This window comes from Porites lutea, chromosome 10 (assembly GCF_958299795.1).
Source record: "Porites lutea chromosome 10, jaPorLute2.1, whole genome shotgun sequence".
Classification (NCBI taxonomy): Eukaryota; Metazoa; Cnidaria; class Anthozoa; order Scleractinia; family Poritidae; genus Porites; species Porites lutea.
Window position 1 is genome coordinate 30,147,394 of NC_133210.1, and position 12,686 is coordinate 30,160,079.

At 39.7% G+C, this 12,686-nt stretch overlaps 1 protein-coding gene across 2 annotated transcripts; it reads right to left on the minus strand.

Moving 5' to 3' along the window:
* Positions 1-5,147: 5,147 nt before the first annotated feature.
* Positions 5,148-9,356, minus strand: LOC140949954 (cobalamin-dependent radical SAM methyltransferase TokK-like). Of its 2 annotated transcripts, none has more exons than XM_073399106.1 (2): positions 7,389-8,572; positions 5,148-6,463 (listed from the first exon to the last, which is right to left on the minus strand). In XM_073399106.1, exons 1-2 carry the CDS (start codon positions 7,859-7,861, stop codon positions 5,575-5,577), a joined length of 1,362 nt encoding a protein of 453 aa, XP_073255207.1. In that variant the 5' UTR covers positions 7,862-8,572; the 3' UTR covers positions 5,148-5,574. The 2 variants fall into 2 exon arrangements, 1 of the variants encoding a protein (XP_073255207.1); XR_012167137.1 differs by having other exon boundaries at positions 5,150-6,463; positions 7,389-9,356.
* Positions 9,357-12,686: the final 3,330 nt, after the last annotated feature.

Here is a 12,686-nt window from a genome sequence, read left to right on the forward strand (position 1 = left end):
TCACTGCCATTTTCCCGCGACTCGAATCAACGTCAACAGTAATCCTGCTCATAGTACGAATGCTTAACTTTTTCAAATCGGGTGCAATACAATGTTACGCCTCTCTCTCCAGAATCCTTGAATTCACCTTTTTTTGGATCTGACAGCTTGCAATGACTTTATTACCCTTGATTCCATTCACCACAAATCATTTCTACGGCAACTGAGAGAAAAAATTTACGTAGTATATGTTGCGTAGTGATGGATGACAGCGTCCTCTGCTAAAATATCGAGAGCGTTTTCAACATACGCTCGACACCCTCAAGCTTGAATTCTTGTGTACCAACAAAGTTGAAGAACTTATGCATATACCACAATGGAAAAATTCTGAGGAACATTGATTAACTTGTACAGTTAAAATTCACCTGTACAGTTTGTTTATATCGAAGCGAAACTCCCACGTAATTTTTCTTGAGCGTCTCTTTAATTTCGAAGCCCGCCACGCCGACACGCGAGCAAATTAGCTTTGGCATTCTCTGGACCAATGATCGCCTGTTACGTCATCAGTTGTATTTATATTAGGTGACACATTTGGCAGCTTTGGAACAAAGGAATCTTTGTTTTCAAGGTTTGTTTACACAGAGTTACGTCAAAATAGTCAAAAGAACAACGTTCAAATTGACTTTTTGAAGCTATTACCTGAAAATTATTATTTTTTTAAAGGTTTTTTTTAAGATCGGAAATGATTGTCGATTTTCAGGGCAGTTTAAACACCATAAAAACAGTTAAAAGTTTTGACGCCTTCTGATGAAGGATTTAGCGTCCTGTAACACGATATCGGCTTTTTCCAGATGGCTTCCTTCACTATTCTAAAATTTCGCAACAGTGCGTTCCGGGGGACTGTCCATCCACAGTTACTCAGAAATTTTCAAGACACTACTACTTGGGGTAAATTCGCGTTGTACAAAACTGCAAACGTTGGGAGCGAAGAAGGGGCAAAGAAGCACTAGCGTCCAAAGGGCGACAGCTTCCTCGCACGCTGGAGGAGCCAGTGAATTGGAGAATTTTTCTCGCAGTCCTGCAAATGTGCATGGGCAGGTGAGAGAAAAGCCAATCAAAGCACGATCGACCAACGACAAAAAGATGCTATCAGCCATGCAATATCAAATGTTAGTTTAATATTACCGCAAACGTAACGCAATCGTAGAAAAAAAACCTGACATACATACAAGTCATGGTGCAGAAAACAGTCGGGATTATTAACTTCTTTGCCGAAAAACCAATTTATCTTCTCATGAAATGTAGATGAACTGTAACAGGAAAATATATATATATTTTTTGCGCACTCTCTAGTATCCTTTATTTATTTAAAAAACTCAACATGAAGAGGCTGATATTTCGGTACAAAAGTTGAAAGAATGAGGGATGGTGAATTTTAAAAAGCGCGATCAAGCAAATTTTAAAGTGAAATAATCAGCATGTAAAAAGTTTTTCGCCGAAAACATACTTGCAGCTGACATGTCAGCGTTTATTGACAACGTTTGGTCTCGCAGGCTATGAAAACGTGCATTTTCGCGAGCGAAGCACGCGAGCTTCACGCGCGCGTGGTTGCTACATTTGACAAGTGCTGGCCAAAAATGCTTTTTTGCAGTCTGTTTGCATGGGAACAGACGCATGGTTGGTAGATCAAACAAGAAGAAAGCACAGCAAACCTACTATTAGCCAACGATTATGACCACAGCACACCCATGATTATTAAAACTGTGATCAAACATTCTAATATAATCCCCACCGACAATTCTCACCACTCTTTGCTACCAAACTTCGTTTGCCCTCATTCATTGTCATTGACAGGAGTAGATCTCAACCCATTCCCGGGGTTACCCCATGACTTTTTGGTTAGTGGCTCGGTTGGCATCTCGTATCCCAATCCTTAATTACGGTAAGTCGACAAAACAACGTTTTTGACCGAGAAGGCCTGCGAACACGCAGTTCAAGGGACGGGGAACACAAAACCAGCACGCAGACCAAGCAGACTAAAAACAAAACTGTCTTCCCCATCTCAGATCAACTTTTACATTAGAACTTATACTGCATACGTCAGTTCTCCAACCCGGGCCATATATCATGCAGAAGCTAACAATCCTCAACGTGTGTTACAACCCAATAAAAAACGTGTGTAAGGGTGTGAATGCTTAGGACACTTATTTACAACTCCTGCTTTCAGCTATTAAAATTGAGAATAGTTTGTATTGGTTCAGGGTTAACCATGGTCATAAAAAAAGCAGTTGAGCATAGCGAGAAATGTGACGTCAAATCATACGACAGAGGACGCAACGATCTGATATTGTTACATGGCCAGAAAATTCTGCTGTGACTTCTTTGAGTATAACATACCGTAAACTGCCGCTTGCAAGCTCCCTCCGAATGTATTGAAATGAATTCGAATTATTTTCCCGTTTTGACGGAGTACGTTTTTTAAAAGCTCTCCCGTTTATATTGGAGTCCTCCTAAACCCCCCTCCCCAGGGGGGCTCCTCATAATGGCTTATATGGGAAGGCTCCGTCAGGAAGGGATACCTTTTTCAGGCTCCAGGTATACGAAAGGGTAGGGATTTCACTACTTAACGTTATAACAAGGTAATGAAATCTGACATTTCGCTCTGTTAAAAGTCCCAAAAGAACTTACAGATGCATTTTATGGCTGCTAAAAAGTCGAGAAACGTCCTAGGTTTTAACATTTGTTCATATTTAAAAGACTTAATTTACAGCAGTTAAAATGGATGTAAAGATCTAGCCTAGGTATATGAAAGAGTTACCATTTGTGAATCAAAACTATACGAAAGGGGCGCCTTTTCCGTCGAAAATGGTATATAAAAATGTAAGGGGTTGGACCGCGGGGCGGGGCCTCGTATAAAAATTTGTTGCGTACCCCCGGGGCTAAAAGAAGCCCACGCAACGATAACCGGCAGTTTACGGTATCATGCTACAATAGATGAATATTTTGTTGCCTACTTATGACATCCAGTAGTTTTTGCTGATTGAACCACCAAATTTTTTGTTGTCGGACTTTCTGTCAAATGCCACTCAAAAACTGATCTGATCGACGTGGCATGATGAATCTTACGATGACACCTGACCCCACATCAAGGCCACCTTGAATTCACGCTTTAAATATCACAATCAATCAAAAATTCTCAAATACATTTTGTATATACAGTCTAAAGATGAGGAATCTCTCGTCAAACTAGCTTTTTTAATGTCATTCGACTTACACTGTAATGGCAAAAATAGCTTCCACTCTCATTTAATGAATATGTCAGAATACTTTAAGCTTCCTGACTTTAACCCTGATTTATTAGATATAGCCATGGTAAAAAGCTATGTAAGTTCAATGAAACAGGAATATATCTCATATTGGCAAAACACCCTTCAACATTCTCAAAAACTTGAATTTTATAGATCTTTTAAAACCCATAATACCTCCTCTAGTTACTTAACAAGACTTAACAAGAGGAACAGCTGGGAGAAGGGCTTTAGTAAAACTACGAATAAGCAATCACAAACTAATGATAGAAATAGGCAGATACAATCAAACTACGAAGGATAATAGGCATTGCCCTTTTTGTGGATGCAATGTAATAGAAGACGAACTTCACTTTCTTTTTCAATGTCCTACATACTCTATGATTAGGAACAAATATTACTATTAAGTCAAGACTCCGATTCCAAATATTACCCAGTTAGCTATAAACGTTTTGATCAATGAACTGATGAACTCTTCTAATTACTTTATCAATATACAATTCATAACATATATTTCAGCTTGTGTTGAGGTTCGTGATGAATTATTACCAGAGTAACGTAACTGCCCTGTGTTTTTGTAATTTTGATTCCTAAACATAGCTTTTGCAATACTGCATGTGTTTGTATGGTCAAGCAAATAAAGCTCGTTGTTGTTGTTGCACGCTCTTTTGAGTGTCATCAGTGTTGTGTAGGTTTGGCTTCAGTATCAAAAGAATTTCAGTCAAATGAACTCTGAATTGCGCTCTTCTTTTTTATTTTTCCCCACAAGAAATTACTCGTCTCTGAATAAGAGTTAGGCCAAGACGTCGGAGGCTAGTTGAGGCCTTCTCGTAAAGGCCAGCAACTGGTCTCGCAGCGGCAACGAAGGAAACACAAAAAAGAGAGACAGCCCAACCGATAGTTAAAAAAGCAAGATCCCCGCCCCACAAAAATGGAGAAAACAGATAGGGTGATCTCGTGTAGACTATACACTCTACCTAAAACGACGAAAAAAGGCAAAACACAAGAACGATTAGGTAAACATTTTTATCGCTCTAAACGATAATACATATAATCATAACTATAACAAAATTCTCAAATCTGATTGGTTCTCAACTGCCCTGATTTCAGCCTTAATAGGACAGTTTAATAGGACAGTACGCGTCATGCCTAAGTAATTGGACAGTACGCGCCATCACGCGTGCGCTTAAATGGCTTTTTTTTTATAGCTAGCGAAAAAATCTTGGAATTTCTTGTGTTTTGATTTAAAAAGAGCCCTATATATCACAAATTTTGTTAAAGTTATCATTAATTGGTAACAGAACTTCGTGTCGTCCAATTCGGTCTGTAATCATACTCGTGATTAAACAAATCGGACTCCCGCTACGCGGTCGTCCGATTTTGTTAATCACTCGTATGATTACAGACCGAATTGGACTCCACTCAGTCCTGTTACCATTACTTATACATCGCACACTGAAGTTTGTTTGTGATAGTAATATTGTTGTTCTGCCGAAATTTTTAGCATTGCTGTCGATAATCTGTGACAGAACTCACAAAAATTAGTGTAAGTATTTTCAAGCTGCAATCCTTTTCTCAGCCTGCGTCGCTCACGTAGTCCGGCGTGGGCTATCCTTGTCAAGATAAATTGGTTTCTCAAGACAGACGGAAATAGTTTCGCTGTATCCTTGTAGTATGAGGTTTTTCTTGGAAAATGGAACATTTATTATCTTTTCATTGCCGCGCAAATTTTCCGCGCTGCAAAATATATACATCTAGGGTTTTTTTTTCATATCACTCAGACTCGTAATTTGTATAAGTATTGATAACAAAAAATATTCCTGGCTTTTTTACTAATGATGTTTTTACGTTACAGCTCTGTACCGTAGAATGAACAGCAAAAACGGGCGGCAAAAATGTAACTTGTTTTCCAACATTGCTGCAAAACGAATTCCATTGGTATGTTTCGCGTTTTACCACACAAACCTGTTCAGCAACAAATCAGGTTGCTGCACGTTACAAAAAGTTGTTGCAGAAAGTGGAGAGTAGTTATACTTTTTGCAACAGAGTGTGTACATGTTGCGCGTTTTACAGGCCCAAGACAAACTTGTTTTGCAATAAGTGACGTAACTCCCGTGCATGGCGTGCTCCCGCGTAAGTTTATCCAATCAGAAGTCAGAATTCACGCAACTTGCAAATCAGGTTTAAACTTGGGTGGTAAAAGGCGTAACTAAGCTTTTCAACTCGTTTTGTGGCAATGTTGAAAAAAAGTTGCACGTTTTTGTCGCTCGTTTTACCGTGGCTTAAAGGTTTATGCTTCAGCGTGACTTATCCGAGGTTGGTGTTCTGGGTGGCGTTGCTGCAATGACACAGCGATGTCAGCCATTTGTTTCCAGTCACTGTAAGTCAGGGACGGCGTGGACACAACGTGTGGGATATATTTTTGAATCCGATCCAAAATAGGATGTGCTATATCGGTACCCTGAACCAATCCCAGCGCTTCTTTTTGATAATATAATGGTGTGCCCCTCAACAACATCAGAGGAAAGGCGACCAGCGACCCATCTGTGATCTCCTGAAGATGATGAATCGTTCTTTGAAAGCTTTCTACAGTCTGTAAGGGCAATCCAAAAATGAGACTGATTTCGTGGTTAATTTTTCGCTTCTGAACGAGCGCTAGTTTCTCTAAAACTTTCTTAGCTAAGCTGTGCGGATTGGCATTCTTCACGCGTTCGATGTGCACAAGTTCTGCTGGATCAAGTGTCTGCACACCAAACTCTAAAATGACATCAGCTCCAGTAGTTTTACTCAGCGATTCCACCTGATCTAAAAATGCAGGAGTCACTCGCTCCGGACGGCACTGTAAACTTATTTTCCCCGAAAACCCAAGGCGCTCTAAAAAATCCAGAACGGTGTATCCATTTGTGGTGTTGAAAGTCGGGTCTAGTACTGCTACATCTTTCACACCGTTCTCAACAAACCACTCTATTTCTGCGAGGATGCGATCTCTTTGCGCGTGTTGAATTTTCGTCCAGCTTTTGTTTGACGATCGCCACGAAGCTGGGTCTCTGTGCTGGCAAAACGAACAGCTGTAGGGACAGCCTCGTGTTGTTTCCCAGCGCATGAAGGGCTGTGGCTTCAGTGTGCCATCTAAGAAAGGCGATGGGAGCTGGGCTATAGTGGTGGCTGTGTGAAGACCCCTGTTGAAACATGGAAAATGACGTAAATGATCTTATAGATTCCCTCTCTCAAATAATAATCCCCCCCGCTCATAATAAACGCCCCTTATTTAATACACGCCCCGTCCCCTCTTTAAAACGCCCCCGTTTTATATACACCTCTTCTCTTAGGCTCCTAAAATTAATAGACGCCCCGAAAGTCTCTTAGTAGCCTGCGAAGACAGCCTTCTCTTGTTGTTCCTCGCCTCTACGGACGTTTCGCCTGGAGGCCGGGAAACCGGGGGAAACGTTCCAAGCGGCGAGGAGCGAGGAAAGACAGCTGTTTTCGCAACCTTGTATATTAGACCAGTGGTACTGTTCATTCATCTGAAATCTTCGCCGTTTTTTCTTAAACTTTCCCACTATTTTCGGAAGTTAAGATATTCAAAATTTCACTCTATAGATTAAACTATTATTCATAAGAAAGAACCGCTCCGGTCCCCTAAAATTGATAGAAGTTTTGATTACTGAATAGTGACAGAAAGAGGGTCCTCTCACGATTTTATAAACCAAGAGCCACATTAAGACCAGTGCCATTATGTCTCCTGCAAATAATTATAAAAAGCATATAAATTTTTTCGGGAAAAAACGTGAAAGCCTCAACATTTTCGGTTTCGTAAATAATGACAGAAATGGGTATAACATCTCGATTTCGTAAACGTATAAATATAGCTAAATATAAACATCTTAGCTTTTCGGGAAAAATAAGTAAGAAAGAGCTTATAATTCGAAAAGTATGCTCTAGGAAGGCCGAAGACCAAAAAGTTAACAGTTTTCTAGCACCGTTTAGTACTTTAAAGGCACTCCAGGCAGCCTAAAACAGTTTTTAAATGTATTTGGGAGAATTAAAGTTATCGTTAGGTATCCTTGTTTATTGTACGCTACTAGCATAACATCTCTTCGTTACCTGTCAGATGCGCCAGCAAAGTGAACTCCTAAAACATCGTCCTTCCCTTGTGCTAATTCTGCCACGGCTATCTCCGCATATCCTCGAATAAAAGCATCCACCTCAGGATAATAGCTTTCAAGCTGGCCTTTTTCGACGTACGACACCTGAGGACCAGCCATAACAATTCGCCCTCGATAACGATAGTTTTTCAGCTCTTGCAGAATCGTTTTGAGAAAGGGCTCGTTCCAGACGAAACCTCCAAACATAAGATCGTACTTCGGATCGTCGTATCGACTCCATACCATATCGAGGATTTTCCTTGCTAAAGGAGAAATCTGTGTTTCTTCCGCAATATTGTAAGTATGAGCAGCGAATTCGATCTTCTTCTGCTTTAAATAGCTGATGATACTTGCTACCCCCAAAGACAGTGGAGGATCTTTGGGGCGAATATGGTCCAAGCTGATAAGTATTGGGATTTTACTTCGAAACATCTAAAACTTCCGTGTCCGATTATAACCACAAAAATTACCTCATCAGCGACAAAATAAAATCATCTGTGCAATGCTGTTGTTGTCAAAAAGTTGAATTTATTCTTAGTACTTTCTTCTGTTTTGTCTACGGTTCCGAAGAAACCACGAATAAATTAGCATAATTATTATACTACCTAACGAACCAATCAAAAGTTCAATTTATTGGATTTCGGCAGTTTGCTATTCCCTTTGTGGATGGATGTAGAATGACAGGTGTCAAATCACTGAAGGTCATGTGACAAGGGCATAGACGACCCGAACTCACTTTACGAACAAAGAATGCTCACTTAAAACTTAAGAGCTAGTTTTCAAAGAACAAACTCATTAAGATACTGTGACCAATTACAAAGCTTCAAATTAAATGAGATTATTAATAAGCTATTTATAATTCAATTTACAAAGAAAGGTGATCTTTAGTCAGCTGTTTAGTAGCACTTTCACATGCACATCAATCCATTAGTTTTTCAGTATACATGCATACACTTCATAATTGTGAAAAGGAAAAAAAACATTATTTTAATTTTTTTCCTGAATATTGTCTTCTAAGTGAAAAACCCTCAGAGCCTTTCCAGTCCATACTAAAACGATGGGAATTTTGGGGCCGTCAAAACAATAATTAAAGCACCTTACCAACATAACAGCAGTTGTTCAAGGACATCACTGACAAGTTTATTTCAAACTGTCTTCCATCTCTGCCAGTGTTCTGAATTATGAATGTTCCACACCTTGGAAAACTCCTCACTTGTTGTGTCAACCATAACAAACTTCAAAAATTTGGCAGCAAATTCTGCAGTTGCCACTTTCCCTTCCTTTTGAACCTGGTCAAAGTATGAGACATGGGGGAGTTTATGTTGCTTTGCTAGCCTGATATGCTCCCACAAGCCCTCAGTGTCTACAACTCCAGGACGGACATCCGCAATCTGGACATGTGTTCCCTTGAATTCTATGACAAGTTGTTCATACAACCGTTGAAATGCCATTTTTGTGATGCCATATGTTATGGTCCCTAGCTGTGGGGTTGTGGCGACACCAGTCCCAAGATGGATAACTCTTCCTTGGCATGTGTTGAGCCTTGGAAAGAATCCCTTCGCCAACATAAGGGGTGCTGTGACATTAACAGCAAATGCATATTCAAAATCATCGCGCTGGATGTCTAAAAGGCGAGAGGGAACCCCAACAGCAGCATTTTGCACTAGATATTTTACAGAATCACTTTCAGGAATAAAATCCAATATTTTATTCTGCCCTTCGCCTGTTGCTATATCAACAGCCAGAGTATGGATATTGCCTGGGGCATGCCGCTGAGTTTCTTGTAAAGCCTCAAGTCTACGTCCTACAGCAAGGACATGTATATCATGCTGTGCCAATTCTTTAGCGAGTGCTGCACCAATTCCTGATCCTGCTCCAGTTATAACCGCCCAGCTTCTCATCTTCTTGAAACAGAAAAAATACAGTTAGCACAAGAACACAATGGGATTGGCTGATAATTTATAAAACTTCATCAAAAACAAGCCAATATCTCGTAAGACTATAATAAGAGGCAATATTGTTGACAGAACTTAGCAAAATGAGCAGAATGACTGCAAAATATTTTGTGACCCACAACTATTATATTGGTGGTTTTCACTGCCACACCATCAAAAACTTAAATCAAAACTGTGGAATTTCTGAGGCCAAGAATTTCAGATATTATAGAATATTGATGAATTAACAACCTGGCCAAGTCTCACATCTGTGCAATTTTTTCGCTGCTGAGTTGTTCTTCAAAATGTGTAACAGAAATTTATAGGGCTCACTATGGGGATGCCATATTTGTGCTCCTCAGGAGCACAAATATGTGGCGGCCGGAAATAATGCAAACATCTGGTGTCAGTGTCGCCATAAATTTGATCAATTGTTCATTGCGAACAAGCAAATTATTCCGCTAAACACATTTGCTACTACTTTCACCATTCAAAGGGCATAATATCATTTGATAAATTATTTTTTAGCATATGTGACGGCCTTCTCTGTCACCATATTAATGTCACGCAGAGCAAACTTGGAAAATTAGGAAGAGCTATATTTTCGAAACGGAAAACGCTATCTTGTTGAAAACTTATGCGGAAATTTATTTTTAAGCAATCTTTTGCTAGATGGAGATAAAACCTTAAAGGTTCTTGCGATTTTGGAGTTTGGATTTTTGTGACGTCACTTGAAAACCAAGAATTGTGGAGGCATGTGTACTTGTGGCCGAGTGGTTAACAAGCCTTGCCCGTTGTGTTGCTTCCTTAGACATGGAACTTTACTCCACTTTGTCTCTCCTCGCCCAGGTGTATAAATGGGTAGTGGTGACCTACTGTCACGGGGTAACCCTGGGATGGACTAGAATCCTGTCCAGGGGAGAGTAGCAATACTCCTAGGGATGCTTCATGCTAAGGAAACCAGCATGAAGCACATGCCATTTGGGCCTTTGGCTCATGTGAGCCTTTACCTTCTATCATACTAATACAAAGTAATATCACCCACGCTTACCAAACCAACCTTTCCCCACAAAGTACATTTTGCCAACAGCACCTTCATATTGTAAAAAAAAAAAGCGCCCTCCGCCGCTCCCCACCGCCTCGAACATTGGCAGCAAACCCTGATGTTTTAGAAAGTGACTGGCCCTTTATATACGGTCATAGCCGGCGCTAGTTCAGTTGGGTTTTAAAGATCCTCAAATGGTGCTGGATAAAGGGTGTTGCATAACATAATGGCTGTAAATTTTCTCCTGGCTACCAGACGACTTTAAGTGAGGGACTTAAGTCTGCTCAGCCATTAAAACTATATCATGTGTTAAACACGAACATAAAGGAACAAAAAAGGCTCCAAGTTTCGCTCGGGGACATGCCGATATATTTCGCTGTACAACGAGCGCCGCTAAGAAAGTAGGAGGTGATCAGCCAAAGGTCTAGTGAAGTTAAAAATATATTTAGCAAACCTAAGTCACTCAGGAGGTAATAACAATAGTTATCCTGGTTATTACAGAAGTGAAGTATTAATAAGTACCTACCTTTCTTTAGGTTTTTTCTACGAAAGCTGCTCAGCGCACTCACAAACACGCACACTTCAGGACTTTCCGAGCGAAATAAGTGTCATTTCCAGACCCCTAAGTCACTGTCATCTTTGCGTGACGACTTGCGTGACAACAAAGTGTGACTAATTTTGCATTTAGAATAAAATCCATCTTGCTGTGATTCTGAAGAGAAACCATTATATAAGCGGAACTAAAAACTGCAAATCTCTATTTTAAAGATTCTTGCGAACTAAAGACAGTTTGAGTCCTTTATTATTATTATTATAATGTTGCCTTTCTTTCGCTATTTATGCATTAAATTGCGCAGGAAAGATTCATAAAGTATATTTAGTGATCATTATAAAAAGAAATTCGTCAAATTTTCTTGCCCTTCTGAGCATCAAAAAACAACAAGGGAAAAATAAACATTAACGCAGTGTAGGTAAACTTTTGCGGACAAGTATAATAATACTTCTTGATATTAAATCAAACCAAATTCAACACAAGTAAAGAGTATCTAAAACTTTTTAAGGTCAATGTTGGTAAATTAAATAATTCTATTTACAATCCAGAATTCCAAGTCGTATTTAAAGTTGTATCAGACGCACAAATAATCCGCAAATTGCTCATTTCCTGTAGGGTTTGACCCAGTGATGATGACTGTACAGTACTTATTCATTCAACTGTTCAATTCATCCATATTCGTCGAGTTTAAGGACATCACGAGGTCACGGCAAGGGTTGTGGATATTAAAAGTTTACAAATCCCAAAACATATAAGAGAAGAAAATATTGGACTTGAATCAATGCTAGTTAATACCATTCCCGTCCCACAAGTTTGAGCAAATGAAATAATACCAGTTACGAACTTGACAGAATTAACAGTCACGGGAAGGTTTTTGCAGGTGTTTTGAAGCCTTCTGTGGGTTTTTCTGACGATTTTTCAGTTTCGATTTCCTGACTTTTCGTCTCTCTACTACCACAGCTGGCTCCTGTGGTTTGTTGTTCTTGTTTTGACGGCTCAACCGCTTCCCATTCGAATCTGCCTCCTTCTAACGGTTCTCCTCTCGGAAAATCGAAATTATATTTTTCGTTCATCTCTTGTACGTCTTTGTTCAATTCCTTCTTCAAATCGGCTTCAAGTTGTTGATGATCGGGCCGACCAAATAGACATCTCTTCGCTTTGCTTGACTCGGGATTCATCAAGATTTTCCTAGATATCCAAAACTCAAAAATGTTCTTCTCGTTTCCTTGTCTTAATGTATTCCCGCCGGCTGTTACATGCACAGACTTTTAAACATAGCCAAGCGCGGCAAAGTGTATACTTGCGTCACTACGTCATCGGCAGGTATACATCACGCGATATCTGCACTTCGCGCCCAGGCAAGTATGAACTTGTTGACCCGTCATTAAAAAGGAACATTCTAACGTTTGAAAAATGAAAGAAGAAACCATGCATTAGGGATAAAATACTTTCAATATTCATAATGTTTGTTTTTCGTGATGATATTGTTGCTACGGTTTCTTTTCTTCATAATTCTAAGAAATGAGAATTTTTTATCCGTTAATCACCAAAACCGTCAAGTCAAACATCGAAAACACAAATTCGAAAAATGAGTTAATTCACCCAGAACTTGTGGGTCTGTAATCCCACGCTTCATTTGAATAAGATTAGAAAATTCTTTCATCGTCTAATTACTAAACAGAAAAAGTGACGGAAGCCGGAGAACCTTAAGCACGTGTTAAGTTC

Excerpts from the sequence above, each read along its gene's own strand:
- LOC140949954 (XM_073399106.1), bottom strand. The coding sequence starts at position 7,861 with ATGTTTCGAAGTAAAATCCCAATACTTATCAGCTTGGACCATATTCGC. Across the intron at positions 6,464-7,388 it reads TTTGCTGGCGCATCTGACAG|GGGTCTTCACACAGCCACCA; the intron begins GTAACGAAGAGA and ends ATGTTTCAACAG.